Source organism: Ahaetulla prasina, chromosome 4, assembly GCF_028640845.1.
Source record: "Ahaetulla prasina isolate Xishuangbanna chromosome 4, ASM2864084v1, whole genome shotgun sequence".
Lineage (NCBI taxonomy): Eukaryota > Metazoa > Chordata > Lepidosauria > Squamata > Colubridae > Ahaetulla > Ahaetulla prasina.
The window spans coordinates 142,254,328-142,281,380 of NC_080542.1; the positions used below are offsets into that span (position 1 = coordinate 142,254,328).

Here is a 27,053-nt window from a genome sequence, read left to right on the forward strand (position 1 = left end):
ATGTGACCTGTATATCTGGCATCCTGAAGCTACATCGATCCACTTTCTCTGACTAACCCACCCCCCGCTGTTTTTTCTTTCTTTCTTTCTTTCTTTCTTTCTTTCTTTCTTTCTTTCTTTCTTTCTTTCTTTCTTCCTTCCTTCCTTCCTTCCTTCCTTCCTTCCTTCCTTCCTTCCTTCCTTCCTTCCTTCCTTTTTTGCAGGCCATAGCTCAGCTGTGTGTCACGATTGAAGAATGCTGGGATCATGATGCGGAGGCCAGACTGTCAGCCGGTTGTGTGGAAGAGCGCGTCGCCCAGATTCGCAAGTCAGCCAATGGTAGTACCCTCGACTGCCTTGTTTCCATCGTGACCTCTGTCACCAACGTAGATTTGCTGCCCAAAGAGTCAAGTATCTAAGTCCTTGTTTGCCTTTTTTTTTTCCCACTGGTCTCTTCAGACGCAGTGGATTTTTTTTTTCCGAAAAAAAAAAATTGCAGAATTCAACACACACACGCATACATATACATGAATGCAGCTGCTATTTTCTTGACTTTTCTTGCTATTGTTATTATTTGTTGTGTTGTTGTTGTTGTTTTGATTGAATCAATTTACCAGCATATTGCTCTACTGTATTGAAAAGAGAAAAAAAAAATAATAATAAGAGAAAGACATCACTCTGAAAGCGTCCAGGTGCCGACTAATGAATGCAGTTACAGTGCAGGTACCTCAAAGCCTCAGTGAACTCTCTTCGTTTCTTTTTCAACCTGTTTTCTCTTCTAACTAACCTGCAATTTTTACACCAAATATCAGTGATAACAAGGAAACAACCTACTCATCTTCTTATACATGCTGCAAAATCAAGACTGTTCCATGAGATCACACCTCTCAAAAACCGGATTCCCCCCCCACTCCTCCTCCTCCTACTTTTCCTTTCCTTTCTTTTCTATTTTAGACAGTGAGCTTAAAAAAAAAGAAGAAGAAGAAAAAAGCAGATGTGTCTTTTACGGGTCTAACGGGTGTTGCGTTCTTTGTGGGGGGGGGGAGTGATTGAGTCGAGAATATTAACTCTGATGGTAGAATTGAAAATGAGAAGTTAGGGCTGGATGGGGAAGGAGACGTTGGACTTTTGCAGCATTTGGAGAAACAGTGGCTAAAGAGTTACTTCTCAGGAAAACAGTTAATGAGAGGATGGGCAAGTTTTGAGGCATATTAAACTGCTACAACATGCAGAAAAAGTTGGGTCACAAAATCATTTGATACAAATGGATTCTTAAAATATCTCAGGCTTGGGTAATGTTAAATGAAACCAACCCTTTCTATTACATTTATAAGTTCAGAGAATGAGGTCTTAGGATTCAATAACTGCAGATTTCCCTCAGTTGTCTAACAGGGCAAAATTTAAACAATTTTTCTGCCATTTTAATAAAATAAAATTAAAAAAAAACACACGAAAGACAACAAGCATCTAACCTGGAGCCAGTTTTGTATTGGCATTTGGTATTCAATGTCATTCATGATGTGAAACAGCCTTTCTTTGAAGACTCATTGAAATCAGTAAAACTTACTTCCAAGTAAATGTAGCCAGGACTAATAAAATTCAATCTCACTCTTAGATCTTAATACCTGCAGGACAAATGTCAAGGCTGTTTAGCTGCTACGACTATCAGGCATTGTAAAGGGAGATTAACTTTCCCCATTAAGGACACCTAGAAATACCATCACCAATTGCCTCCTGGGTCTTCATCAGAATGTACATGTGTGTATAAAAAAAAATAAATCAAGATGGCTGCTGTGATCATGGCCATTTTAACTTTTTTGACACCTTCTCTGGACACATCTCCGTAGTCCTTTGGCAAAAGTCATGGCGGTTGAATACAGTTGAATACAGTTGTCTATCTTTCTTTGATTTATGGTAGGAATAGGTATAGTTTAGGCCAATGTTTCTCAACCTTGGCAACTAACATCTCTTATAGAGTTCTGTTTCTAAGTATACTTTCACACTTTACACAAATTCCTTTGCTTTCAGTACAGCTCGCAGCTGGTTGAAATTGATGGGTTTTGATTTTTCTTGATTCTTCATTCTCTGAAGACTGTCACCCAACTTTTTCGTCTTAACAGTGGTGCATATTTTCAATACTATTAATTCTACTATGCCATAAAATCCGCTCTAGTCAGTGAATACTCCTAATGCTGCCAATATAACATTTAAATATTTTTTTAACCTGCAAAACATGCAATGATTTATAAAAAAAAAAAACTTAGAATACACAAACACATGAAGTGGCTTTTGAGGTTTAACTAAAAAAAAAAAAAACCTTCATGACCACAGACCACCTCAAACCAGAAATACCTCAAAATTTTCTACTTGTATGAGTTTTATTATATATTTTGTTAGTTGTGTTACCTTGGAGTATGTAAATTTTAATGTAAGTTGGCTTTTATGAAAAGGGAGTTTTAAAAAAAGAAGAAGAAAAAAGAAAAAATTTTCCCCAATCTTTTAGAAAATGCTACCACTTCTTTTCTTTTTTCTTTCTATAAAGCACCATTGTAAATACATATAAACAATTTTAGAGGAATTGGCTATACAAGATTCCTGGACATATTCACCATTACTTGTGAAGGCTTGTTTCCATTTTTTAAAAAGAATTGGTGAGAGTAGCAGGAGCACAAGTTGTTTTAGCAAACAATTATTAGTATAGCATTTCCTTTTTGAAATATTTCCCTCGGGAGATGCTAATCAAATTATTTTCTTTAGATTTGTTTTTCAGCTGTTGGTTGACTGACACCCAGTTAACGCAATACAAATTTGATCATTCAGTAAAAACATAAAAGGTTGCAATGCAATTCCTTTTCCCCAAAACATTTAATTAACTGTAGGAGAATCTCAGAGAAGCTTTTCTAGCAAATAAAGAACAGCAAAAGGAAACTAATCTTGCCAATTGGGCATGTGGAAGCAGGGGTGCCCAAAACGAACCGCCTTTTTCACTTTGTAAGACAAGAAGAGAGTTGCTTTTGACTGCTTATGAATGTTAAAAAAAAAAAAAAAGTTTCACTCTGTATGCTTCTGTATCTATTTCAAGGGGTGGGGGGAAGAATTGAAATTTGCAATTTTATCCTTTTCTTGGGAAAAACAGCTGCCTCTCTAATGAAGTAAAAATACTGATGCTTCTTCTCTTTGCTCAATGCTTGAATCTCTAAACTATTTAAAGTAACCATGTGCAACTCTGAAATACGTAATGTTTGCTTTTGCATAAGTTAAAATTAATTGAGGAAGATGAGTTAATTTATTACTTCAAAAATGGTTGTAGATGGCAAATGCAGGCACCTTTTCTGAACTTCAGGAGTGGGCTTCTGTTAGGGAACAAGTGGTGACATGTATGTAATCATACAGATACCATAATGTATATATTTTGTCTCAAGGTGTCCTGCAACTTGTACATAATGGTGGCATTTGCAGAATTACATCACTGTACAGATGTCATTTTAGTGTCATTGCAACTTTTGCAGGCACCGTGAACTTCTTGGGGATTTATTCAACAATTGTCAGTGACTAGTATGTTAAAAGACTAATTTTGCATACGATTGACTAAACAAGATGATAGTTTCATTGGTTATGGACTGCCCATTTTTTCCCCCCCGGAATAGACTTTTATTGTTCTTCACTCTGTTTTATATATCAAGATTAAGCATCTGATTGATTCGGAAACTTGATTTGGCACTGGCTCTATTAAGAAAAAAAAAAATCTTAAAAGAGTCAGTGACTTAATGCATTCAGAATACTGTGGAGAATCAAATTAAGACAACATGGGACCCACCCGTGTATTGTGACTTGCCAAGTTATTAGAAACTCCTTTGATTTCTGCAGTCACAATGTAATTTCTTGAGCAGAACTATAATTTTACATATAGGAGTAATAGGCTTTATTTGGAAGGCTACCAATTAGGAGGCCTCAACAAAGTTCTAATTTATGTCTTTATGGACGACAATGTTGCCCTTAACAACAGAGGCTTCAGGAAAAACGAAGTGAAGGAAAATAGATCCATTAAGATGAAATAAACCTTGACATCTGAATGTCACTAACAGTCACAGTGCACGGTTAGCAGTGAGGAAGATACACGCTGTTATTGCTGTATTGCTTCAAGTGTGCTTATTTCTGTCTCACAGCATTATTCCTCTAATGGTTCAAATAAGCTTGATACAGCAGTTGCTTTGCTTTTCCATTGAAAGAAAGTTTTGAGAAGCTTTAAAGTATTTATTGAAAGTGCCATATAGAGGTTGTTTTTGTGTTTTGTCCATTAGGAGTGTTCTTAGTCCTTCCTGCATAGAGAGAGAAACTGTGAGTCTGTTCATCAGACGGGCTGAATTAATTAAACCTAACTTTAAGCCAGATTGACTGCTTCTTACTTACATTTTCCTTGCTTACAGATCATTGCCAGTTGCTTTGGTTGTGTGGTTAGCTATGATTCAAATGTGACCATATACATATTCCTTAGCTAATATATGTTGTCCATATCTTTTTTTTTTGTTAGCTTCTTGGATTCTCAGCCTTCCCAAATGTGGTATCCATCTCCTAGAATTCTCATACTACATGGCCAAAACTGCTGTTGGCTCAAAATTCTGCAATCCAGACCCATCTGGCAGACTCCAGGTGGAAAAAGGTTAGCTTATAGCATCTCCACTGTCTGACAGTCACATTTACCTATTAATGATGCAGTTTTCCTGTTGTGTAATCGCATTTTTTCCTAAACAGCGCAGCTCTTTAATCTTCCTGGCCTTCAGTTGGTCTTGTATATTTAATGTTAAGAAAGTTCTTGATAAAGCAATAAGGGAGCTCAGTCACAAGTGTAGCTATGCATGAGAGAGAAAAAATCCAAATAAAATTTGGTCTAAATATAACTATGTCAATTACCATAAGTAGAGGTAGTTTGAATATATTTCATTTCATAAAATTGTCCAATCCATATCCATTAAAAAAAAACAAAACTAGCTGCAATTGAGATGTTTGTATCTCTAGGATCAGCCTATCCACGTAGCTGTGTCGTTCCTTCTTTGGCATAGGGACTTAAATTAAAATCAATAAGCAAGTAAAAAATCTATGCCATTTTTTGATCATAGTAAAGATTCACTGCCAAGTTTGAATTCTTAATCTAGAAGCAGGGAAAAAATATTTTTAAGAACTAAAAGCACATGAGTCCTTCGGGAGATAGGGCGGTATAAAAATTTGAATAAATAAATAAAATAAAAAATAAAATAAATTATATTTAGAGCCTTCGGTCTTTTCCAATTGTCTGTGACATACAGGGTTTTCTCATTTTTCAGTACAAGTTATTCAAACATTTTGAAACTTGATTTTGATATTTATTAGTAAGGAAAAAGCTAATTATGTTTACCACTGCCCCGGTTCAGATACACTGATATACCAACAAAACATGTAAAGTGGAGATCATATAGGTGTAAGTTTTACTTTGGTTCTCCCAAATTCTTAACCATGATGTTTTGAAACTGTTCTACTAACTGAATTAAGTCGGGATGTACTAAGGCAATATGCATGTGATAGAATTCCCCAAAGATGTGTTTTAGTTTTTTATATCTCAAGGTAGTGATTTATTTTTATAGATATCTCAATTTTTGATTCAGGGATACATTCCTACATTAAACAGTTTTAAATATATGCTGAGAATCCCAGAATGATCAGCAGCCACATAATTGTTTTGAGAGCTCATAACATCTTGGCAGCAGTTTTCCTATAGTAAAATCCAACAATCTAGATAGGAATCCATGTTTTATAAGAGAAATCACTTGGGTCTTTCTTATGCTATATTTGGCTGGCTTGGTAGGAGACAGAGAAAGATTGATGCTATTTCTACCTTCTAGCATTGTGGGGTATAAACCCCATATTGTGCCATTTTATCTATCAATAATGTACGCATTGTGAGCTATATGAAGTAGAAATCTTAGGCAGTTCAGCAAAAAGCTTAAAAGCAATTTAATGGCCTAAAACATATATATATATATTAGTGTGAATGTATTCTCTTTAATCTTTTCAGTAGATTCTATTTTATGCATTTCTACTTTTTCTAGAATCTATTGCCAGCCCAATGGCACAGAATATAGGTCCACTACTTAATAGTTATTTCAGTGTCTGTTAATTAGTAAAAGGTTTTTAGTGAATTTTCTAAAATCTGTTAGGTCTATATGCTCTTTCTGAATATTTTTAAAGATTTGAGACTTGAGTTTAGTGTCCCTTAGTCATAAACACAACTGGCTATTTTAGTGGACACATCCTCAAGGAAGTTACCATTTCAGGTCTGATAGCTATGAATTCTAATGCTTTTTATTTGTGCCTTCATTTATTTTAATGCAAAGCAACTGCTGTAAACTCTTCTAAACTTTTTTTCCAGTCAGGGTTAAGGTAAAGTGAGGCTTAGAAGTTAGAAACTGCTTTTTGTAACTTTCTTATTTCTGGGTTGATCTTTCATCCAATCTATTTGAGGGTTTATCATCCTCAAATTTCACATTAATGCAATATTTTTTTCTGGATTCTTCTTACCAAACTAGCAGCATTCACAAACAAGAAATCTTTCTTTAAAATGAAGAAATTTGAGGGAGAGGGGAATGGAACGAATCCTCAAGGAGTAAACCTGTAAAAATAAGCTGGTGGTTATTTCCCACAAAGATAACAGGTTTCTTTGTCAAGTACACAAGTTTCTTGGATTTATGTAGTGGCAAGAAAAATGCTTCTTTTCTATACTTGGATTTCTACTGCTTCAGTTTTCTATTAGGATAAATTTCTTGACAACTTTGCTTTCTACTTCTAATAGCAAAGAGGTCCGGAAGGATATCACGACAGGATAATTGTTTTGGGAAAGGGGTGTAACGGACTGAGCACAGGAATTGTTTACTGAGCCCTTCAGAAGACTGGTCTACCCCATTCCTTTGTTACAGCAAAATAGAACATTACCATTTTCTACGAAATAAAAATCTATAGCATTAATTTCACTGATCTTGACTTGGTAGGAACTGCACTTTTTAAAAAAATCTATTTATATATTCCCATAACTCTCATTGCTGATCATCAATATATTGAAATAAAATCTTCCCATCAAACTTCAAGTTTGATGGTACAACAGATTAATTTTCACAGATATTTTTCTTTTTAAACATATAAGTACATCAATTATTCATAGTTTTTTTGGTGATGAGTAAGAGGAAAACCTCTCTATTAAAGCTATTTTTCATATTAATTTATATTGTTGGACACATCAAAGTGGTTACTGTTCTTGGTCTCCAATGTTATGCCCTACATTTACAAATGCCAAGGGCCTTCAATCTTGCTGCTGTCCACATTTTAAAATGCAAATGGAACTCTACAATTTTTCATCTATCAATGTATATTGTCTCTGTGACTTTTCTAATGTAAAGTCAACCTAAGTAGTTTGTCAATTCTAATGGAAAGAGCTTTCTTTATTTTGTAGCATTAGAAATTTACACTAAAAGTTGAAGAATAAAAATTGGAAGGAAAACAAAACAAAACAAAACAAAACTCCCTAATTTAATCCAAATATTTGGTGCTGGTGGTTTTTTTCAAGGATTTCTAAATTGTGAGGTTTATTCAAGGAAACCAGATAAAGGTCTTAAAATTACCTTAACATAGTGAATTGTGAAATAATTTTATGACAAATAGTTGCATCTTATTAATGAACTGCATTATCTGGTCTAAACAGAAGTTTGCTGACTTCTACAAAATTTTCAGTTTTGGATTCCTGACAAACTTCAGGAATAAGAATTAATTTAGGAAATACTAAATGCAGAAAGCTCTATCAAATGATGAAATAATTCAAAAGATTATTGGTCCTTGGCTCATATTCCAATGTACCATTTGTATACCAAGATATGTGAAATGTAAATGTTGTGGGTTATATTTCACTCTAGTAGCTAAAAAGAAAAGAAAAAGAATGTAGATCAGAGATAGCTTGTACTACTGAGTTAACAAAACGTAAGTATCCACTTAAAAGAAAGAGAATTAAACAGAGGAGCTCATAGCTGTAACCCCTTTTGAACTGAAAAAGTGTGCTGATTTATATATATATATATATTATATTATATTATATATAATATAGATATGCATATGTAAGATGGCCTAAAGAAGACATTCACTGTATTGCAATTCTTAAATGGAAATGTTTTGAAGCATTGTATCCTAATTCATGCATTTGCAATAGATCTTTGTTTCTTTTTACTGTTGTATTTTAGAAATGAGTCTCATGTTTAAAAATTAGATCTGCCAGTTTGGGTATCACTACTTCAGCTAAGTACAGGGTGCCCAAATAAAACAGTATGAATGTAGTATTTTTGCCTTGTGTGAAGCAGTTCTACTCCAGCAAATAGGGGGTGGAAATGTAGAAAAAACTATTTCAAAGTCTATCTTTTTCCTATATGAAAATAAACATTAAATGGCAAATTACCCATTTGTTTTGTGATTTTTAATTCTAATTCTATTCTTTTTCATCAGAGATTTTGCAGTTCAGTAACATGCCACTATGGTGAATCATACAATACTTAATCATATTTGGGTAGCGGTTTCATTTATTTTAATTCCTGTAGCCATTGTTAACCATTGATCAATATTACCATACACTTGCAATGCAAGCATTTTATAGCATGAATGGAGATTTAATAAATGGGAAAATTTGTGGTGGTGGATAGAACAATTAATAAGAATAAATTGATAATGTTGCAAAGAAATTCTGTGTGGAATATGGAAAACCCCAACTTCTAAAATGGGCTTCAGTCTAAGAGGACACTGTTGTACAGATGATTTATGTGTATCAAAACATAACACACATTATACATTATCACATTTTAGATAGTTCGCATTTAGCAACTGTAGTTGGGACCAGTAACTTGGTTGTTAAGAAAAGCAGTCACTGAGTGAAAAATCCTAATCAACTAATTAAGATCACAGAACTGAGCTTGTTAACTTGCAGTTTCCTTGGTGCTCTCTGAGCTTGGTTGTTTTCTTGCAGATGTTTCATTACCAAAACTAGGTAACACTCCTTTAACACTCCTTACTAGCACTGATGATGTTACCTTGTTTGAGTAATGAAACGTCTGCAGGAAAACAAGCTCAGAGAATACCAAGAATCTCTCCACTCTGCGAGGGAGGGGGAGAAAAGGACAATGCATACTAATAGTGATGCTGGGACTGAGGGACACTGCAAGAAGTAAATGCAGGCACTGGTTGCAAAGTTATTTTTTTATCACCATTGTAAACTCAGATGGTCACTATAAGAGGCCGTCATTAGACAAAGACACACTGAATTGTATGAACCTACTGCCTGGGATGGTCAGTCAGTATTTCTCTTAATGATTGCAGAGCAAATTCTGGTCTGGGGAGAACAGAAATAAAAGTTCAATTAAACAGGTATTTTTTAATGATAAAGAAGGAAAACAAGATAAAAATATGTACGGTGCATCATCAAAGAAAAAAACAAAACGTTTTTATAAAAGTGGAAAAATACAACAAAAAAGTGTCTATCGTTTTAGCAGTAGTTACAATTCTATATTCAATTAGCTAATGCATTTAGATAATACTATTATTCAAGTACATATACATTACTAATATAATTATAATAATTAGTTTTAAGTAAGTACACCAGCTTATTTAGTCTGATGGAAGAATTTAAAAACCTCATGATTTAGATCAGGAATAATCAAACTTTCTTATATTCAGTGGTTATTTCTAAACTGATTTAATAGCTAGCATATAATTTTCATTAGCTATATGCTACTGGAAAACTGGAACATGTTGCCTATGTGATGCACACACTCTTCTCACAGTTTTCACAAGCCTGAAGGACTTTTTTGGCAACTCCTTTACTAATTTCATAGGAAATACCTCAAGCTTTTAAAGTGTAAAGATAATTTTGATCAGATATACTTCAACATTGGCACTCAAAGATCAATACATTTAATATGGCATATTTTAACATCAGGATTACATTCCATTTCCATCAGATGATACAGGAGTGGGAAAGTCAAATTGCACATATGAAGGAAGGTAAATAGTTAAGTGATGGTGAATTTCAAACATTAAAAACTGATCAAATTTCACAACTGAAATGCACACATAAAGGTATCAAATATCCATTTAGGACAGTAGTGCTTGGCAGTTGCTATTGCTACATTTCAGTTTTAATTGAAGATCTTTCACATTTTATTGCCACTTATTGGCTGTTCGTATTTTTTTTCTTCTCATCCATGCAATCAATTATTTGATATTATTTTCACCATGGGGGTTTAATTAAACATGAAAAACAACTATGTGGACCCATTACATACAGTACCTATATATTCTTTAAAAGAGAAACATTAGACAATTGCAAATCTAACCATGTTTAATACAATGAATTCTGCTTAAAAAATACCTTTGCTGCATTGAACCCACAGGAATCTACAGTTGGGGCACGGGGTTTAACAAAAGTCAAGATGGAAGTTGTAGCTAGTATGATAATTATACATAAAGATAATCTGAGTTATGATCCAGTCGAGACTAGATTTCTGTTGCTAAGCAAGACATTTGTGATTTTTATCCAAATTTTTTACCTTTTTTGTCAGTTGTTAAGTGAAGCATACAGTACTTTACATTGAGTGAATCTGGCTTTCTCCATTGATCTTGCTTGTTAGAAGCCAACTGGGAAAGTTACAACTAGTGACCTGAGAAGCTACAATTGTCATAAATACATGCTGGTTGCCAGGTGCCAAATTTTGATCATACGGCAGTGGCCAATGCTGCAATGGTCTTCAGTGTGAGGACTGGTCCTAAGTCATTTTTTGAGTGCCACTGAAACTTCAAAGTTGTTAACAAATGGTTTTAAGTAGAGGACTACCTGTACATGCAATGTGGCACTTGCAAAAGAACAGGGCTTGAAATAGTGTTACAACTACTATCTTGATTTTTTTTATGCCTTCCCCCTATGGATATCACTAGTTGAACCTCAAATACTTCTTAAAAAGGGCTTCCTTGCAAAATTAAATTGGTACTGAGTACATAGATGACACTAAACCATGTGGGTCTGGTATAGTTTTGTCTTGATGTATGGCGTGAACCTGTTGGGATTTATATACAACCAATTATAGATTTGAGAATCCAGCCAGCTTTGCCCACAAACTGTTGTACAGAATAAGAGAAGAAAATCTACCTCTGCTATGCAAGACAGCAAAGACACTCTCAAATTGAGCCTGACTCCTGGTGACATTTTATGCAAGCAACAGATATGGTTTGCGACATTCGTTTCCCAGGTTTTTCCCCTTTTCTATGGCCACAATTTCCTGGTGGTTGGTCCCCCCCCCCCCCCCAAAAAAAAAAAAAACCACTCCAAACTGCTTAGCTTCAGAGTACACGTAGGCTGAATGAGATGCTGTACCTGCTGACACTAAAGGCTGCTTTAAAACCCAGCTCAGATCTGGATGATTTCATGGATGCAGCCATGGTTTTCTTCATGACAAAATAGAAGTGGTCTGTTTGAGATAGCAGTTCAAGTTCAGTCCAGCCTACAGACTGGGATTTCCCAGTGGCACTATATCCAAGAGATTGCCTTGTCTGTTCTGTGGCTTTATTTTCATGCCTCCAAGCCAAATTTCAGAGAATTACAAGTATATTATGCACACACTCCTGAGCTAAACTGGACATTTTAAGGTCTGCGGGCTATATTTGGCCCATTGGTTGTCCAACGCCTCGCAGCAGCAGCAGGGGGTGGTGGTGGCAGCAGTCCTCCACAACAGTTCATTTCTCATATGACTCCTTGAGAACAATAACTGCTCATTCATTCAGTTTTGGTCACCACGATATAAAAAAGATGTTGAGACTCTAGAAGAGTGCAGAGTAAATCAACAAATTTGATTAGGGGACACTAAAACACATGAATGATTTCAGGAATAGGGTATGTCTAGTTTAATTAAAAGAACTTTGCGTGACATGCTATCAATGTTCCAATATTTGAGGGGCTGCCACAAAGAGGGGGTCAACCTATTCTCCGAAGCTCCTGAGGGCAGCACAAGTAGTAAGGGTTAACTTATCAAGGAGAGATCCAACCTAGAACTAAGAAACTTTCTGACAATAACAATCAATCCGGAAAAAATTGCCTTCAGAAGTTGTGGGTACTCTTATCACTGTAGGCTTTTAAAAGGAGACTGGCCAGCCATTTGTCTGCAATGACACAGGGGTCCTGCTTGGGGTTGGACTATAAGATCTCCAAGGTCCCTTTCAACTCTTATTCCATTAACTGGTTATAACCCCTGCTCTTGAAACTGTACCCTAGAGGTAGTCCTCAATTTTACAGCCTTTCTTACCAGTCTTAAGTGAATTACCACGTTTAAGTGACACGGTTGTTAAGCGAATCTGGCTTCTCCATTGACTTTGCTTGCCAGGTGACAAAAGGGGATTAAGTGACACTATACTTAATCCCCTCTTGTAGGTCATAAACTGTTTCAATTCCTACCCTCAAAAGATGCTATAGAGCACTGCACACCAGAACAACTAGACACAAGAACAGTTTTTCCCCAAACGCCATCATTCTGCTAAACAAATAATTCCCTCAACACCGTCAAACTATTTACTAAATCTGCACTACTATTAATTTTCTCATCGTTCCCATCACCCATTTCCTCCCACTTATGACTATAACTTTGTTGCTGGTATCCTTATGATTTATATTGATATTGCTATTGTTTCCTGATTATTTGTAGCCTATGACTATCATTAAGCGTTGTACCTGGATGAAGATATCTTACATTGAGGGTATATGCACCAAAACAAATTCTTTGTGTGTCCAATCACACTTGGCCAATAAAATTCTATTCTATTAAGTCATAACTAGGAGTCAGTTGCCAAGTGGCTTAATTTTGACCAGGTGGCCATGGGCATTGCTGCAACGGTCGTTAAATGTGAGAAATGGTCCTTAAATCACTTTTTCTCAGTTCCCTTGTAACGCTGAACCGTCACTAAGCGAACAGCTGTAAGTCGAGGGCCATTTGTATTCGGGGATGGATGAGGATGATGGGACGAGAGAGCACGGGCCTGGCTGATGGAAGAGCAACTTTCCCGCGCTCCGCTTCTCCCCCTCTCCTCCCCCCCACACGCGAGGCAGAGCGGGGAGTCTGCGCAGTCCGGCCAAGGGGGCGGAGAAAAGCCTCGCTCTTCGCTTGACGGCCTTCCCGACGGGGCCTCAATGGCAGAGGCGATAGGTGCCCGCCTCGTTCGGAACCGCTTCTTCGGCGGTTTCGTGTGCGGAGCGGCCCTGGGCGCCACAATCTCCGGGCTGCTCTCCAAAAATCTCCTCACAAAGCCCGACTGGCCACCGAGCACCGCCGCGCCCCAGCCAGAACAACCGCTCCCATCAACACCACCGCCGTTGGGAGGTAAGGACGAGGCTGCGCAAGCGCGTAGCGATCGACCCGCCCGGGGAAAGCGAAATGACGCGGAAAAGTGGGCGTGGCTGAGCGGAGGCTCTAGAGCAGGGGTCTCCAACCTTGCCAACTTTCAGACTTGTAGACTTCAACTCTCAGAGTTCCTAAGCCAGGGTTGGAGAATTTCTGGGAGTTGAAGTCCACAAGTCTGAAAGTTGCCAGGGTTGGAGACCCCTGCTCTAGAGGGGCGAGTGCGCAGGTGCGGGATACTCCGCCGGCCGTTCCATAAGAAAGGAACAAAGGCGTTTAAAACCAAACTGTCGTTGCTTAGCAACATCCAGTCAGACCTGGTGGTACTTTGACTACTAGGGGAAAAGGAATGAAGTAATTTTTTTTTTTTTTGTTTACATTTATACCCCGCCCTTCTCCGAAGACTCAGGGCGGCTTACAATGTATAGGGCAATAGTCTCATTCTATTTGTATATATATTTACAAAGTCAACTTATTGCCCCCCCAACAATCTGGGTCCTCATTTTACCTACCTTATAAAGGATGGAAGGCTGAGTCAACCTTGGGCCGGGCTCGAACCTGCAGTAATTGCAGGCTTTGTGTTCTTAATAACAGGCCTTACCAGGCAGAGCTAAACCGGCCCTGAAATTCAAATGAATTTGAAATGGACCGTTGTAAAGACATGTGGCATCCAATCAATCACTTCTCTTGACATTAATCTACGGATGTCCAAATCTAGTGCAATGTATATAAATTCATATTAATCAGATCCCTGGCATTTGTTTTTATGAATGAATGAATGAATGAATATTTTAATTTGTATACCGCCCTTCTCCCGAAGGACTCAGGGCGGTGAACAGGCAGATAAAATACAGATATACACAATAGTTAAAACATTCCTTAAAAAAACTGATTTAAATTTGCCCAAATATTAAAATAACATACACCCCCATAAAATTACAAAACTTTAAAAACCCATCAAATTCAATTAAAATTTAAAAGTAAAAATCAAGCTAGTCCAGCCATATGAAATAAATAGGTTTTAAGTTCGCGGCGAAAGGTCCTAAGGTCAGGTAGTTGTCGAAGCCCGAGGGGAAGCTCGTTCCACAGGGTAGGAGCCCCCACAGAGAAGGCTCTCCCCCTGGGGGCCGCCAGTCGACATTGTTTGGCTGACGGCACCCTGAGGAATCCCTCTCTGTGGGAATGCACCGGACGATGGGAGATAGCCTACTGTGCCAAGGGTCAAGTCAGAATTTGATTTTTGGTTCCCCAGAATTATTATTTGCCAAGATCTTACCTATGAATGGGAAGGAACAGCAGCTTCAATTTATCACGGGGTACCAGGTCGTCCTTCCTTGTCTTACGACCGCAATGGAGCCCTACGTTTCTGTTGCTAAATGAGGCAGTTGTTGAGTTTTGCCCCATTTTACAGTCTTTCTGGCCACGGGTGTTAAGTGAACCGCTGCACTTGTTAAATGAATAACAGGGTTGTAAAGTGAATCTGGTTTCCCCATTGACTTTGCGTGTCGGGAGGTCACAAAAAGTGATCCTGTGACCTCAGGATACTGCAGCCGTCATAAATATGAATCAGTTGCCAAGCTTCTGAATTTTGATCATAATGACCATGGGGATGCTGCAACTTTGGGCGCAACTTTGAGGGGTTTTGTTTTTCAGCGCCATCGTAAGTTTGAACAGTTGCGGAATAAGTGGTCGTAACAAACAGACCTTGGCTTGCAACAACAATTGAAACCAAAATTTTCATTGCTAAGCAAGGCAGTTGTTAAATATTTAAATAATAATAATAATAATAATAATAATAATAAGAACAACAACAACAACAACAACAACAAAACAACAATTATTATTATTATTATTATTATTATTATTATTATTATTATTATTATTATTATTTAATTTGTATACCGCCCTTCTCCCGAAGGACTCAGGGCGGTGAATTTATTTATTTATATTTATTTTTCAAATTTTTAAACCGCCCTTCTCCAAAGACTCAGGGCGGTGTACAGCATAAATAAAACATAAATATCAAAAAAGTTAAAATACAATACAAGTTAAAAATCTGATTCAAATATGCTAAACGAATTAAAATAGAAATATAAAACTCTAAAAATTTTAAAAGCCCCACTAAAAACCTCCGAGCCTTTAAGCGCGAACTCAAGACTTTTTTGTTTCACCGAGCAGGGTTGGCCTAAGGGTAATTTTTAATGGTGGTTTTATTACTTGTTATTTTAATATTCAGCCTATGGATTTAGATTTTTAAATTTCAAATATTGTGTTTTAATTTTTGTATATGTCTTTTTAACTTGGCTGTAAACCGCCCTGAGTCTTCGGAGAAGGGCGGTATAGAAATGTAAATAATAAATAAAAAATAAATAAATAAAATCATTAGGCCAACCCTGCTTGGTGAAACAAGAAAGTTTTGAGCTCGTGTTTAAAGGTCCGAAGATCAGGAAGAAGACGTAGCCCCACAGGTAGTGTATTCCAGAGAGCCGGAGCCCCCACAGAGAACGCTCATTCCCTGGGGGCCACCAGCCGACACTGTTTGGCCAAGGGCACCCCAAGGAGGCTCTCCCTATGAGAGTGCACCGGATGATGGGAGGCTGTTGGCGGCAGCAGGCGGTCCCGTAAATATCCCGGTCCCATGCCATAACATGGGGAATAAATTATTCCCCATGTTATGACTTTTTCTGCCATGGTTGTTAAGTGAATCACTACAGTTATTAAATGAATCACGTGGACATCCCTAGGAAGGTTGCAAATGAAAACCCTAGGGCCCAGATGTATTTTAAAAAATACACCTTCCGTTTCTTTTCTTCCTACAATGTAAATCATCCAGCACTACTGAAAAGTAGTTTTCTCTGACTTGTGTTTCTGCAGTATAGAGCACAATTATTGGTAATTGCATATTTTGACCACTGAGGTGACTTAAACATATTTGTATTACTGTTGCTATAAAAATATGAAATTGAAACCAGTTATAAAGTGCCATATAATCCTTGAAAGATTATGACACTGTATAATTACTTTTCTGGTTTGTAAAAAGGTGGCTCTGATTTTTAAGATATGATGTGATTTCTCTAGGCCTTTGTTCCAAAACAAAGTTCTTTTTCTTTCTCTCTTAGAACCTGGACCAAAATCTATATTGGAAAGATATGGATTTCCTGCAGCTGGAACTCAGATCAGATATTACACCAATCATGCTCTCTCTTATGATCAGGCAAAACGAGTACCTAGATGGGTGATTGAACATATTTCCAAATATAAAACATCAGGTATTTAAACAGTTTCTCTGTCTGGATATTGTAATTAATTTCCTTCTAAGAAGAGAGGGACTCCTTGCCATGTATGAATCATAGAGTTGCAATAGAAGATTTGTTCCCCTGGCTGCAATCTTATCTTCGACTTATGACCACAAGTGATCCTCAAATTTCTGTTGCTAAGTGAGACTTAATTTACCAATCCAAAGTGTGTGTAAGTGGAAACCTCGATTCATCTTAGAAATGCATACTTAAGGGAGTTTTGCCACATTTTACGACCTTTCTTGTCACAGTTGTTAAGTGAATCATTGCATTTGTTAAGTTAGTGACCTGGTTCTTAGGTGAACCAGCTTCCCTACTGACTTCGCTTGCCAGAAGGTTGCAAATGGGGATCACATGACCTCCCCAGGGCACTGCATGTGAGTCAGTTGCCAAGTGTTTGAATCCATGGGGATGCCGCAACATTTGTAAGTGTGAAAAGCAGTCATAAGCCACTTTTTTCAGAGCCATTGTAACTTTAAAATGAATGTAAATCAAGGACTACCTGAATTCATCTGAAAATAAGGCTAAGTATAGCGAAGGTTGCTTTCATAGAAATATGCATGGGGTTGTTTTCTAAGATGAATCGAAGTTTCCGCTTGCACACGCTTTAGAATTCTTTTAAGTTCATTCGCCTTCCTGCTTGCTTTTTGGGACTCGTTTGCAAGCAAAAGGTGCGCCATAATTTTGCTTCCAATGGCCATGCCCTGCAAGCTGCTGCTTCCTTTCCTGCCAATCAGCTTGCATCCAGGTGCCGTGAAATCTATCCCATCATCCCCAGGCAACTGAAAGGGGCCTGGCGTCATTCTAGATTACTGTGGTAGTGATGTGGTGGGAGCGGAAAGGAATGAAAGTCAACACCTAGAGATGAATATAAGTAATCCTCAAGTTGCAACCACAGTTGAGACCAGAAGTCTCTTGCTAAGTGAGAAGGTTGTTAAGTGAATCACACTCACTTTTGCAACTTTTTAAAAAGTTAAGTGAATCATTCTGGTAGATAAATGACTCTCATGGTTGTTAAGCAAGTCTGGCATTGATTTTGGTTGTCAAAAGCTGTGAAAGTCACAAATGGTGAGCCACAAATCACATGTATTTATGTAGCTGTTATAAAAACGGTTGCCCAGTACCTGAATTTTGATCATGGGGAGATTGCAATTGTTGTAAAGGTAAGGACTGGTCATAAGTCACTTTTTTGAGTGCTGTTGTAACTTTGATCAGTCACTAAGCAAATGGTTATAATTCAAGGGCTATCTATATTCCAGTCATTTTACACCAAGATTGATGAAGTCAGTTTCCCCTTGAGTGACACTTGTGTCCTGCTTTCCAATTAGGTTGGACTACCTCCCATTGTTCTCAGTATGATCCTGTTATCTTTGGCTGATAGGAACTGACTTCCAATGCATCCCCCAAATGTTGGTTCAGGAATGTGCTGTAATAGGGCAATGAAGTGGCCAATAGGGTGAACTTTGGCTTCCATATTTATGCTTTTATGATTTGGCTTGCATTTTTGACTTGATCCTGCTTTGTGTGGTCAAGCCTCCAAACTTTTGCAGCCTTACTGAAAGCTATCTGAATTGCCATAAAAAAACAGGAATCCTATACCACCCATCCACTTTCATCATCTCCTCTTCCTCCTCCTCATTACTATTATTAGAATTATCCTAACATTCACGGAGAGAATCTTATGAGCAGCATGGTGGCCTAGAGGTGGAGCTCTAGCCTCAGAATCAGGAGGCTGTGAGTTCAATCCTAAGTAGCAGCCGATATTTTTCTCTCTGGGTGCAAAGAGAAAATATCTGCTGTGAGCTGTGCGTAGGTGTTGGGAAGGGCATCCGGCCAGAAAAAGCTCAGCTCCATTCAGTCACCCTGACTCTACCCTGATGCAAGGAGGTACAGGATCTTTAAAAGGAAAAAAAAATCATGGAGGGAATCTTACAAATTCATGTATTATTTAAGGAAGTCACAGCATTAGAGAACCTCTTTCTCATGGAATATCTGCTTAGATGGTGAATGAATACAGCTTTGGAATAATCTTTTCAGCATTTGAAGAAATTTAAGTTCAATTCAGTTTACCTCAAGACTATATGTATGGGAACGTTGGATGCCCATTTCTGCTCAGAGTAGTTAACAACCACTTAAAGTCTGCTTTAGATATCTTTTTTTTTTTAAAAAAAATGGCAGTTGTGTAAGTTGCTTTCAGTACAGAACTGATTTTTGAAAAGAAAATGTAATCGAATTGTTTGGTATCTTGTTCCACAGGCAATGCAGACAGAAAACATTATAAATTTAAAGCAGACCCCAACATCCCTTTCATGTTCAGTGCTGTGAATGAAGATTACATCGGCAGTGGCTGGTCACGAGGTCATATGGCACCAGCAGGGGACAACAAGCATTCACCAGTAGGATTGAGTTTGATTCCTTGTTTCTTGGAAGGGGAAGGGATGGAAGGTTGAAAACAATTCACACTGAGCCATTTTCAACTAAACAAAATTGCATGTAAAAATATGCAATATTTTTTTTGCCTGAGAAAATACAATAGTTTTTTTTTTCTTTTTGCAAAAAGAGAATGCAAAGAGACCCAGTTTGGTCTAATAATTAAGGCTTCAAGTAAGAAAGCAGGAAACAATGAGTTCTAGTCCCACCCTGAAAGCCAGCTGGGTGACTTTGGGCCAGTCACTAGGAGACAATGAGTTCTAGTCCCACCTTAGGAATGAAAGTCATCTGGGTGAATGAGCCAGTTACTAGGAGACAACGAATTCAATCCCACCTTAGACATGAAAGCCAGTTGGGTGATCTTGTGCCAAGCACCAGGAGACTGAATTCTAGTCCTGCCTTTGCCAGGAAAACCAGCCAGGTGACTCTGGGCCAGTCTCTCTCTCACCCTAATTCACCTCACAGGGTTGCTGTTGTAGAAAAAATGGGAGGAGGAAGGTGTGTTGGATTTGTTCACTGCCTTGAGTTATTTGTAAAAATAATAAAGACAGGATATAATAAATAAAAAGGCTTAACATTGGAATCTGACTCCTAACTCTGTTAGAGAACAGCCAAACAATGACGTGAATCTTATGGAATCTCTGCAATTTTGTACCTAGGTTTTTAGGGAAGGGAAGCAAGTTGATTAAAAAGCAGACCGAATTCGAAGGATCTGGTCTTGCCCTGTAATGCTGACTGATGTAAGAATTATAGATCAGTCTATTAATATTCTACCGAACACAAGCTCTGCTTTGATGTCTGACTTAATTCTGCTAATATGATGCTCAATTCTGAGTTCTTAACTAATGTAGGCATCCATCAGAAACTCAATTTTAATTCTTATTTTTTTAAAATAGGAAGCCATGGCAGAAACATTTTATCTATCCAACATCGTGCCTCAGAACTATGAAAATAATGCTGGTTTCTGGAATAGGTGGGTGTGTTTAACAGGCATACTAAGAACAGGATGAGTTTTGTTTAAATATTATCATCACACTTCAACCACAATTGGAAGGAAGAATAACCAAAATAAGGGAAACACCTCAAGTTGGGGGGAAAAGATCAGAGGAAAACAAAACAAAACAAAATGTAAAAACGTTCTCAGAGAAAGAAAGCATGGTCCTCAACTTACAACCACAGTTGCAACCTGAATTTCTGTAACTAAGCAAGACGGTTGTTAAGTGAATCGCAACTGATTTTACGAACTGTTTTGCCACGGTTGTTAAACAAATCACTGTGATCGTTAAATGAATCTTGCCGTTAAACAAATCTGGCTTCTTCGGTTGACTTCGCTTGTTGAAAGCTAGCTGGGAAGGTTGAGAAGGGCAACCCAGGGATGCTGCAACTGGTGTAAATTCTTGCTAGGTCAAGCAGGTTTTAATCACTGACCATGGGGATGTTGTAATAGTTATGAGGATCGGTTTTTCATTGCCGTTGCAACATTCAGCAGTTGCTAAATGAATGGCTGTAAGTCAAGGACCATCTATGCTTTTTGAATTTAGATGATCTGGCCCCAAAAGCCTCTGCAACTAGAATAGAATAGAGTTTTTTATTGGCCAAGTGTGATTGGACACACAAGGAATTTGTCTTGGTGCATATGCTCTCAGTGTACATAAAAGAAAAGATACGTTTATCAAGGTATAACACTTACAACACAACTGATGGTCAATATATCGATGTAAATCATAAGGATTGCCAGCAACAAAGTTACAGTCATACCTCATCCAGTGAGATAATTTTTGCCAAGAATGTACGGTGGACACGTTAATCCTGAGTTTTTTTATGTGCATCTGTGTGTGATTGGAGACAACATATAATATCTCCCTTCTTGGATACTCAGGGTGCATAACATTTTTAAGGCAATGGTCTCCAACTTTTCGAGCTCTCTGGAGCAGCAGTGGGGGAGGGAGAGGGGATGGTTTTTCATGCTCTGCTTGCGCAAATGCAGCTTCATGGCCACTTGTGTGGCCTGTTGCCAACCGGGCTACGGACTCGGGGTTGGGGATCCTTGCTTTAAAAGATACACAGATCTAATGAAAGGGGATGGAAATTGAGGAATTAGATCCACGCTGCCGAGAAGCAGTCAATTTGTTTCAAGCAAGGGAAACACTATAATAAATGTCTATGGAGATTCTCAACCATCCAGGTCATGGTTGTCCCAAAGGTGTTTTTCTTTCAAAAGCCAGGCGGACTTTCGTGTTTTGCTAGAAGAGTTTCACTTTTCATCCAAGAAGCTTCCAGAACTGAAGAAGCTTCTTGGATGAGAAGCAAAACATCTTCTAGCAAAACAAGAAAGTCCACCTGGCTTTTGAAAGAAAAACACCTTTGGGAAAACACAGTGGGATAATAATTTTTGAGGGGTCCTTGGTGCTCCCTGAGCTTGCTTGTTTTCTTGCGAATTTTCATTACCCAAACTAGGTAATATCACCTCACTAGCACTGGTGATGTTACCTAGTTTGGGTAATGAAACTTCTGTAAGGAAACAACCAAGCTCAGAGAGCACCAAGGAACCCTCATTTCAATCCTGACCTACAAATATTCTCTTTATTAATAATATTTTTTGCTAATTTGGTAGCTAGTGATTGTTGTGGTCCGTCAGCAGCCTACAGTGCTGGTGCCGGAATCGGACAGTGATGAGGCGGTGGCGAGGCCAGGGCCATTGAGAAATGGGGTGTGGACTCCAGAGCCTCCAGAGGCCGAGAGTAGCGAGAGGAGGAGGAACTGGGAGAGTCTGTCCCTAATGCCTGAATGAGAAGAGCTGCCAAGAGGCAGGAGCAGCTCAAGCAGAGAGGTCACCTCGGGGGTAGAGCCAAGAGATAATTGGCCCCTCCCATAAGGTTTAAAAGGAGACCGGCATCGGTGTCTCAGTTTGCCGGAAAACAACGTTGGAGCTGCGCTTGTCCCATTCTCTGCTCTGGATGTTTCTCTGAGAAAACCTTGGCAGCTCTCCATTCTCTGCTCAAGACGCTTATCTGCAAAGGACTTTGGCAATTATCTAAATTGGACCAGGTTGGAAATAATGACAGACTGTTTTGTGTGAGAAGCCTTTGCTTTCTTTTGACTTTCACGACGCTGGGAATGGGGGAATTCCCAGCTGCTTGAATAAAGTTTATTTTCATTAAGGACTGCGTTTGTTGCTACCTGCTCAAGTCTGGGTCACAACAGTGATGCAGGCAAGTCCGTGAACTGTCAGTCCTCTGTTTGCCACCTATAAAGAGATGCTGTTACCTCTAGTCCCTCAGTAAGGTGCAAGTCATTCATTCATTCAATCATTCATTCATTGTATTTCTTATCTGTCCAACTCGCTTCCTCCCTTATTTCCTCCCTATCAGCTGAATGCAAATCAAATAGCAATATAACTTAGTCCTACATAACTGCTTTATAGTGCTTTTACAGCCCTCTCTAAGTGGTTTACAGAGTCAGCATATTGCCCTAACAATCTGGGTCTTCATTTTACCCACCTCAGAAGGATGGAAGGCTGAATCAACCTTGAGCCTGGTGAATTTCGATCTGCCAAACTGCTGGCAGCCAGCAGAGTTAGCCTGCAATACTGCATTCTAACCACTGCAAAAGACGGATGGACGGAAGAAAGAAAGGAAGGAAGGAGAAAAGGAACGACAATAGCAATAGCAGTTAGACAGTGCTTTATAGCCCTCTCTAAGCGGATTACAGAGTCAGCATATTGGCCCCAACAATCTGGGTCTTCATTTTACCCATCTCGGAAGAATGGAAGGCTGAGTCAACCTTGAGCCTGGTGAGATTCAAACTGCTGGCAGTCAGCAGAGCCAGCCTACAATACTGAACCACTGCCCCCCAAGGCTCTTCAATGCAACTAAGGTGACGACTTCTTCAGAAGCAAAGCTGAATGTCACTAAAATATCACCACTAATAACTTCCCCAAGGAAAGGAATGAATGTAAATCAGTGGATACAAGTTTGAATAAATTACCTTGTGTTCCCCCTCCCCGAAGATACTTGTGTGTTGGAAAATGATGATGCTAAGGAAAAAAGACCCTTCAGAACTGCTTCATCGGTTTTTGTTTCAGAGCAAAGCACACTCCAACTTTTTTTTTTCTTCCCTGGTGGGGCAATTGCAGTTTTAAATTTGCGCTTATAGAGATGTTTAAAATTTACTTACTTTAAACTTACTTCTCACAATGTACAATTCACCTTGAAATAAAGATAAAGTAGAAAAATGGAAGTAAATACAGTTATTATGTTTGGACGCTCACTGTTTTGTGGAGCAACACCTAGTCATGCAACTTAAGCCTTATGCAAATAATGGCATTTTGCAATGCAGGAGGGGGAAATTCTGGGAGTTGAAGTCCATAGCTGTGTCTCAAAGTTGCCAAGGTTGGACACCACTACTATAGAGGGTGAGGTGAGATACTTTATTAAAGGAACCAGCCTATCAGTTTACCTGGCCTGTTTGACATATTTACAGAGTGGAGATGTATTGCCGGGAGCTGACTGAAAGATTTGAAGACGTCTGGGTTGTTTCGGGACCCTTGATGTTACCTCAGTTGGATGAAGATGGGAAGAAGAAGGTTATCTATCAGGTTAGGATGTATTCTGAGAAGGCTGCCTCTTCGTTTTATTGCACTTTCTTTGTGTGGACTTGTAATGAATGCAGTCTTGAGTTCTCACATGCATGAGGAAAATGTTTCAGAAATAGAAGTGCCTGGACAGTTGAAGAGTGCTTTGCTGGGTTGTCATTAACTATAGTGTGTGTGTGTAACATACAGACATAAGAAATATATATATAAGAATATATGTGAGAAATAGTCTAGAGCTGTGATGGCAAACCTACGGGATGGGTACCACAGATGGCACACATAGCCATATCAGTGGGCATGTGAGCTCAGCTCCGGCGCATATGCACATGGCTGCCAGCTGATTTTGGACCTTCTGGGCCACTGGAAGTAGGGAAACAGGCTGTTTCTTGCTTCTGGAAGGTCTCGGGGCTGGGGGTAGGGGGGAAAGTCCGTTTTTCTCTCTCCCCAGGCTCCAGAGCCTTTCCAGGAGCTTGGGAAGGGCGAAAACGGCCTTCTTCATCCCCGCGGAGGCCATCCGGAGGCCGGAAATGGCCTGTTTGCCAATTTCCGGTCCCACCAGAAGTTGGCAAATGGGCCATTTCCAGCCTCTGGAGGGCCTCGGGTGCGGGGGAGGCTTTTTTCGCCCTCCCCAAGCTCCTAGAAAGGTTCAAGACTGGGGAGAGAGTAAAACGGGCCCACCGTGCCATTGCATGCCAGGAGCTTAAGGGGAAGTGTGGGGGGTTGCACGCGCATGCGTGGGGCGCATAGACTTATGGATGTGGGCACACATGCGTGCAACCTTCCCTCCCCTCCGCTCCTGGTACGTGATGGCAAAAAAGTTAGCCATCACTGGCCTAAGGTAAGTGACAGTAAGTGACAATATGTTATAATTACTAAGTAATTACTAATTATTAAGTCTCTGTCCAATATATACAGTATATGAGAACCAGTTCAGTTCAGTGGTTAAGGCACAGACTAGAAACTGGGCAATTGAGAGTTCTAGTCCCACTGTAAGCATAAAAGCCGGCTGGATGACTTTGGGCCAATCAACAGGAGATAGTGAGTTCTAGTCCCACCTCAAACATGAAAACCAGCCAATCACCAGGAGATGGTGAATTCAAGTCCTGCATTACGCATGGACACCATCTGGGTGACTTTGGGCCACTCATTTTCACTCTCCCATCCAAACCTACCTCGCAAGGTGGTTGTGAGGAAAACAGAAGGAAGATTTGCCTGTATTGGATATCTTTGCCATCTTGAGTTATTTGTAAAAATAATAAAAGTGGGATATAAGTAAATACATAAACATTCTCAAAGTTCCAAGTGTGCCCACTGGATATAACAGTTTTCTGCCTTTTGGCTCATGTTCAGTTCTTCTGAAAATATAGAGTGATGACCACAATTGGAATCTGAGGATACACTTGCCTAATACAAGTGTGGGAATGTAAAAGAATGCCCATAGGAAAAATTCATGTCACCACAAGGCAAAACTCACTGTTTCATTTTTCCCCCAGAGTAAATAAAAATTACATCGTCTAGTCTTGGGGATGCTGTTCTCTAGAGCAGGGGTCACCAACCTTTTGGACCTCAGGGACCACTAAATTCATAATTTTAAATCCCGTGTACCCACTAATATGATCTGCCTAATGTCCGTCTGGGTGGGTGTGGCTAGGTAGTCATGTGACTGAGTGGGTGTGGCCAACTCGATGTCATTCAAGTCAAGGGGTGCCTTGCCAGCCTCTACTTGCCCCTCCCCTCCCAGCCACTCCTCGCCTGCCCGCCCGGGCTCCTTAGGGAAACAGGAAACAGTTGTCGGAGCTAAGCAGCCACCATGAGAAAGAGTTGGCAAAACAGCTCAGTTCAAATTGGCTCTGGCCCAGAAGGAGGCTCAGAAGCACCTCACTGAGGACTACGAGCATAGGCTTTCCAAGCAGAGGGAAGACCTGCAGGAGTGCAAGGCCAGGTACCGGTGCCTGGAGGCTCAGCAGGCTGAGATGGTCAGCCAGTTCGAAGCCATGATGCAGTCCCACTGGAACAAGGCCCTCCGGCTCTTCGCCACCAGCGGCACTTCCCTCCAGCCTTTGCCCAAAGCCCCACACCAGGAGGCTGAAACAGACACCAAGTCAGAATTTCTGCCCCTCTCTGACCCGCACAAAAAGACCCCGAAGGGGGAGACTCTCTGCAGCAACACAACATTCATTGCACGTATCCGGCCCAGGAGCCATAATTTGAGGACCCCTGATTTAATGCAATATAAAAAATGCCAATAATTTTTCTGTGGACCACCAAAATTTTCTCGTGGACCACCAGTGGTCCATGGACCACCATTTGGTGACTGCTGCTCTAGAGATCCCCTGTAAAGTGAGTTTTGTCCTCTGGCAGCTTTTTGCTTTTAAATAAGCTCTTTTCTCCCCCAATAATTTTTCTTCCTCTGCTTCACTCAGATCAAGCCCAGATTAAATGCATAATTTAGAGCTTCATCGCAGCACTTGGTATGATTTGAGCTTTTCTTCATATTTATTTTACACTTCAACGAAATCATCTTGTTTAAGGGATTTTCCTGTATTTTATTGAATTGCGACAAATTGTCTGTCAAAAAATCTCAAAACGGATTAAGGGATAAAAAAGGTATATTTAGTGAATTAAATACAGTTCTATTTAAGTAAACGATATCATTTTAGACGGTAAGCCATATAGCCCTGTGTCATAGAAGAATCTTCCCCCCCTTTCTCTCCCTTTCCCTCTTTCTCTCTCTCTCCCTCCCTCCCTCCTTCCATTATACATATTCACAAACACAGACTCAATCAGTCACTTTCCACACTTCCTCTCCATTCCTCAGTCTCTGATTTTCTGTAGAATTTCTGCAGGGAATTGAAGTAGGTGATCCCAACTCTGGCATTCAATGTTTCTATGATAGGTGGCCAGGTGATATTGTGATCAAATGAATTGGAAATGCTTCAGAGTTGGGCATTTTCCCATGAACTGATTGGCCTGTTACAGAGATACTCTTATAATTTGTCCGATGGCTCATTATTTTTATACAGCAGGAGTGCTCTTAGGAGCACATCCCTTTCATTTAACAAATGCAGAAATTACAATTCCTTAGAGTTTTGTCGGCTGCAAAATGCATAATCAGTTTGGCTCTGCCCTTCTGTTGTCCTCCTGGCAATACTCTCTGAATATTTGAAGCCTTTCCTCAGCTGCTCTGTCAAAAACAATGAATTTTTCAGTCAGTCAGGATAATGTCGGTGATAGATTCAGCTACAATCTCAAAGGGGCTTTTTTTTTCTTCAAAAGGCAACTGGACTGTTTTTTTTCCTTGAGGAGGAAGAAGAA

At 39.2% G+C, this 27,053-nt stretch overlaps 2 protein-coding genes across 3 annotated transcripts in view; both read left to right on the forward strand.

Annotated features, from left to right (window-relative positions):
- Nucleotides 1–4,503, forward strand: part of ACVR2B (activin A receptor type 2B) — a 76,592-nt gene extending 72,089 nt beyond the window's left edge. The window contains exon 11 of the mRNA XM_058180727.1: nt 204–4,503. Coding sequence (XP_058036710.1) covers nt 204–398 — 195 coding nt within the window. The 3' untranslated portion in view covers nt 399–4,503. The remainder of the gene's footprint in view (nt 1–203) is intronic.
- Nucleotides 4,504–11,878: 7,375 nt separating this feature from the next.
- Nucleotides 11,879–27,053, forward strand: part of EXOG (exo/endonuclease G) — a 31,191-nt gene continuing 16,016 nt past the window's right edge. The window contains exons 1-5 of one of the 2 annotated variants that reach the window (XM_058183446.1): nt 11,881–13,400; nt 16,538–16,687; nt 18,971–19,110; nt 20,041–20,117; nt 23,627–23,741. In XM_058183446.1, coding sequence (XP_058039429.1) covers nt 13,067–13,400; nt 16,538–16,687; nt 18,971–19,110; nt 20,041–20,117; nt 23,627–23,741 — 816 coding nt within the window. In that variant the 5' untranslated portion in view covers nt 11,881–13,066. Of the gene's footprint in view, nt 13,401–16,537; nt 16,688–18,970; nt 19,111–20,040; nt 20,118–23,626; nt 23,742–27,053 lie in introns of both variants that reach the window. The other variant, XM_058183447.1, reaches the window with a different exon arrangement.